Genomic DNA, 5,642 nt, shown 5'->3' on the forward strand with positions numbered 1-5,642 from the left:
CTATTCACTTAATTCATTATTTCAGTTCAACTTTGCATATTTTCTTGGACAAAATATGGATGAAAAATATATTGGATGTGAGAGATTTGTGTATATTTGTGATGACAGAGACTTAGATATAATATTATATCTAAGTCTCTGGTAATGATAAAATGTATTTTTCCGTTTAATTTTATATACCAGATGGTACAGCAATGAAGAAAGAAATTATATACAATGGGGAATAACTCTTATTGTGTTATAGGCCTACCGTACACTATAAAGAAAGTTGCAGTGTACTAAGGGGAGCAACTCTGTTAATCTTATGCAGGTTGTGTAGTAATAATAAGAAAATTACGCATATGAACTTTTCTTATTTACACAACTTATGTGTCGTTCCTTTTATAATGAACTGTGGTGTTTTTGAGATACAAAATACAATCATTACGTGGTGCCTTTACAGTATCATATTATTTTCGTTTCGTTTTATTTCTATGATCTCCCGCCGTTTCATAAAATACCACGTGACTCCATGTTTTGATGGAGAGAACCAGATTCAGCACACGACATTATGGATTCGAAGGTAAATTATTGATGAAAAAAATAAAACCTTCTAAAATTTCCACTAAAATCATTCTTGCAATACAAAATCTATTAATTGGGTTACAAATAGAACGAATAAACCTGTAAATAATTGCTTCGAACTAGGCCTAACTTAGACGTGCATATCTCCATATGTGTACAAGTAAACAACAAATTGTTCTACTATAATGTACGCCAGTAATAGTAAACGTGTTACCCGCACATAAGAACTTGAATTACACGTTCGTTGTCATTGCGAGTGTCTAAGGAGTGCTTTCAACGGTTATAATAATAAAAAGAAACTTTGGTAATCCTCATTCCTCAATAATTTTTCTCTGAATGCGAACTACACCACAATCATGGAAGATGCGAACATTATATACTGTTATAGTTACAAACAGTTTCAAAGACCTATTCTGGAAATTAGCACAGCTGTTATGGTACGTGATAGAATAACTAAGCGCTTGCACAAGCTTTATAAATACAGAATTTTCACTAAGAGTGCATGACAGATAAGAGGCCTAGGATGTTTTGATTGATCAGACATCAAAAAGTACACATGGTGGTCAACAAATCAATAAATCTACATCAGAATTGCAGAATGTTTTAAGCTGAATACTACATCATTGTACCCTCTAGGCCTATTCAGTAATAAAAAATTATACTGCAAGTTAGATAAGGATAAGGAAATTTTATTAATTTTCAAAAGTGATCCAATTATTGGCAGAATCGCTCATTCATTGCAAATATATGGCTAAAAACATTCTTGACAATATGTCGCTTTTGAAATACCAAATAAAAAATGACCTGTGTAAAGTATGATTTAAATTTGCCACCCATGGTATCCAACAGTCAGATTTAGTGTTCCGCCAGCAAGACTCGCACATGCACCCACGACCCGGACTTCCTGGTCCACCCAAAGGTGTTCGTTTCTAATATAAGTATAAGTATAATACTGGGTCAAGGTCTATAACTCGGCCAGACATATAACACTACCCAATTTCAGAAAAAGTATGATTATTAACCAACCGTATAGGATATAATAATAGGAATATTCTCAATCGACAGCCAAATAATTTATCTTTATTTTGGTATATGATACAATATATATCATGCCGTATAAATGTCACTAGGTATCCAAAAACATCGGAAAACAGCCAGATTTCAACTGGTCGGACACTGTGGTGTCCTCCGATGAACACGCCAGGGCTCTAATGGGTAGCTCAAAAACCACTGCATGTCAACACTTCAGCGTCATAAGAATGAAAGTTTGGTAAAAAACAAACTTACCGGTTAGTAAATCCCTGGATAAATACCATCCATTTGCCTAACGTAGCCCTTTGAAATTTCCGATTGAAAAAAATTATGTCTCTAGCCGCCATGTAAGTATGTGTGCAGTAGATTTGTTTTGTCGGCGTTGATTGGCTCTCGAAAATTAATTGACCAATCAACGCCGAGAAAACAAATGTACTACACACATATCAACATGACGGCTAGAGACACACATTTTTTCAATCGGAAATTTCAAAAGGCTGTATTGCGCAAATGGATGGTACATAGATAAACACTAACATACCGGTAAGTTTGTTTTTTACCAAACTTTAATTCCTATGAAGCTGAAGTGTTGACATGCAGTGGTTTTTGAACTACCCATTAGAGCCCTAGCGTGTTTATCGGAGGACACCACAGTGTCCGACCAGTTGAAATCTGGCTGTTTTCCGATGTTTCTGGATACCTAGTGACATTTATACGGCATGATATATATTGTATCATATACCAAATTAAAGATAAATTATCTGGCTGTCGATTGAGAGTATTTCTATTATTATATCCTATACGGTTGGATAATAATCATACTTTTTCTGAAATTGGGTAGTGTTATATGGCCGGCCGAGTTATAGACCTTGACCCAGTATTATACTTATACTTATATTAGAAACGAACACCTGTGGTCCACCACTCTTAACAAGTGATCTAAAGGGAAATTCACCCTAGCTCTATCACTATATACAATTAAAACTTCCTATATACACTACTAGTACTTTACCACATCATTTTGGTATCTCGAAACCCCCACATTAAATTGTCAATATTATATATTTTATGCAATTTAAGAATGTTTTAATTATATCATCGTGTACTTATCACTGAGTAAATATTTCACTTGATAAGTTGATATGTAATAAGTATTATTGTGTTTTCTAGATAAAAGGTGGTAAGGAAGAACAATCGGAATCTGGATCGACACGCACAATAGAAGACTTTGTCATGAGCATTGCCAAGAATCTCAAAGATCTTGAATATGAGTCTCTACTGGATGTACATGAAACCCTTCAAAAAATGAAACACAGCTTAAAGTCCAAACATGAAGTGAATTACTGGAAAGTGTTACAATGTCTAGGAGAACTATCAGTCGACCAGTTTGTGAGATCACTTGTCCTGAATGAGAAAGCATCATGTAAGTGTCACACATATTCGAACCTACAATGTCTGATGCAGCTCTTCGTTCAAATGCAGATGAATGTTGCTGTTATCAAAAGACAGTTGGCATATAAAAGACAATTGGTTCCTGTATTTTTTAAGGCCCTGCGGCAGAAAGAAGATCCCTGTTTGGCGAGAATAAGTCTTAGGGGAATGTTTCTTTTACTGATTGTTGGAAAGACTGAACTAGTCGAAGTCTATATGAATTCCAAATTACTAAGGGATATTCAAGCTCAAGTGAAATCTCGCTGTGCTACCATTGGAACCTATTCAATAGAAGCCATATATTACTGTTCAGAACTTGTGCTCACAATGGCCATTCATGGAACACCCAAGACGAGACGAATTATTAAGAATTCTCCAGCCTTTAGAGTAATGAGAGACTACTGTAGGATATTGAAAAAGGAGATCGAGACCAATGATCATTTCGATCTGCCTAACCTCTATAAAATACTGGACAACTGTGAAAATGTAGAGATTATTATAGCTGACGAATGTGAAGCAGAAGAACTTGCAATGAACTGGAAACCAAAGGAGATATTAAAGGAGGACTTGGGGCAGGGTTTTCAATATGGTAGAGATCTGATATTTTGTTCTTCTCCATCTTGTCGTAAACTGTACAGTGAGGGGATGGACAACTTCAGATATTGTGGTGCTTGTAGACTTTCCAGGTATTGCAGCGAAACTTGTCAGAAAGACCACTGGAAAAAGAGTCACAAAACAAGCTGTCTCCGTAGTCCACGGGAAGAACCATTTTGATTTGTTCATTTGTAAAACTGAAATAATGAGATATCATTAATTTCATTAAGCAAAGTATTTTAGTGTTATTCAAAGTCTACCTTTGTGTTGAAAACTTTTATATGGATATTGAAAATCTTATTTGAGAGTTGGAAGAAGTCATTGACATGCAAGTCAACATTTATTCATTTTATTGTGTTTTGGAAACAGCGTATAGTTTCGTTGAATTTAGTATTTGAATATTTAACTCAATATATCGATTACTTTCATTACATAGATCTGTATTTTTTTTTTCATTGTTTTTTTTTTTTTAATTTCAACACCAAATGCAGCTCATGTTTTTTGGGTTTTTAGGTCACCTGACCAAATTTAAAGGTCATGACCTATTGCGATAGTCTTTTGTACGTCGTTGTGCGACATCTGTTAACATTTCCTTGTGAACGCGATGATTTTAGGTCATCTGACCCAAAGGGTCAGGATGACCTATAGTCGTCATGTTTCGTCCGTCGTCGTCCGCCGTGCGTTAACTTTTCACATTTTGAACTTCTTCTCAGGTTCTACCAGTGCCATTTGGCTGAAACTTGCATGAAATGATCCTGACATGGTCCAGACAAAGTGTTGTTATTAGGGCCCCGCATCGAGATGCGGGTGCCCTATAGTAATCAGCTTGTCCGTCTGTCTGTCCGTCCGTCCGTCTGTCCGTTTTTTTTCTTTTGCACATTAATGATGGAAGGGAGTGGAGTATTTTCCCCATATTTTACATGATGATTCCCCATCCATCCTAGATCTGCTTGGTAATTTTTCAGGCTGAAATTAAATTAAAAAATCGGCCATCTTGGATTTTAACATTTAAAAAAATCACAATGTTGTTGCTCTTAACTGATAAACATTTTGTTATAACATTATGATGCAAAGTTGTTCAGAATTAAACAAGGAGTTGACTGTCCAAAGGTAAGGTCATGGGCCAAGGTTACTAAGTCAAAGGTCAAGGTCAAATTTATTTGAGTTAATTTTATGCTCTTAATGTAATGTTAGCTTGGAATCAGGATTCAAGTTAAATACTTGGAAGACTTTTTCCAAAGAATTATAATAATGTACCATCATCGGTTTCCCAATTAATGTTGACATTAATTATTTATTAGCAACATATAGCTAACACGGAAAAATTTGTTGTCAAAATACTACTTTTCCACTTAAGCACGTCGACAGACACATAGCGGGGCCCTTTCTGACGTGTCAGTGTTCTAGTTTTTCAGGTCGATCCAAAATTCAAGATGGCCACCACAGCTGCCATCTTGAAAACACATTTTGAACTTCTTCTCAAGTTCTAATGGTGCGATTTGGCTGAAACTTGCATGAAATGATCCTGACATGGTCCCGACAAAGTGTTGTTATTTTTCGGGTCGATCCGAAATCCAAGATGGCCGCCACAGCCGCCATCTTGAAAACACATTTTGAACTTCTTCTCAACTTCTGCCTGTGTGATTTGGCTGAAACTTGCCTGAGATGATCCTGACATGGATCGACAAAGTATTGTTACATCTCTGGTTGATCCCAAATTGAAGAAGGCTACTATGACACTATATCTAATTAAATTCCTACATGTTAAGGCCCTTGAGCCTCTTGTTTGAAATAAAATTTGTTGAAGGAAACGGAAAATGATCCTGACATGGTCCTGACAAAGTATATAGTTATAATTGGACCTTGTGAACACCATAACTTGAGTAAATATGGACCAAACTAAATGAAACCTTGTATAAAGACTAACATTGTATAGAGATATTGGTTGAATTTGAAAATTCTCCTGATTTGATTGTAATTTAGAGTAATTGCCCTTTGCACAAATTATTATTATTGGACCT

The 5,642-nt window shown here is 35.6% G+C and overlaps 1 protein-coding gene across 1 annotated transcript; it reads left to right on the plus strand.

Moving 5' to 3' along the window:
* Nucleotides 1-456: 456 nt before the first annotated feature.
* Nucleotides 457-4,069, plus strand: LOC138304774 (uncharacterized). Its single transcript, XM_069245042.1, has 2 exons — nucleotides 457-562; nucleotides 2,767-4,069. The coding sequence occupies exons 1-2, from the start codon at nucleotides 551-553 to the stop codon at nucleotides 3,799-3,801; spliced, it is 1,047 nt and encodes a 348-aa protein (XP_069101143.1). The 5' UTR covers nucleotides 457-550; the 3' UTR covers nucleotides 3,802-4,069.
* The last annotated feature ends 1,573 nt before the right edge of the window (nucleotides 4,070-5,642 follow it).

This window comes from Argopecten irradians, chromosome 1 (genome assembly GCF_041381155.1).
Source record: "Argopecten irradians isolate NY chromosome 1, Ai_NY, whole genome shotgun sequence".
NCBI classification, from domain to species: Eukaryota; Metazoa; Mollusca; class Bivalvia; order Pectinida; family Pectinidae; genus Argopecten; species Argopecten irradians.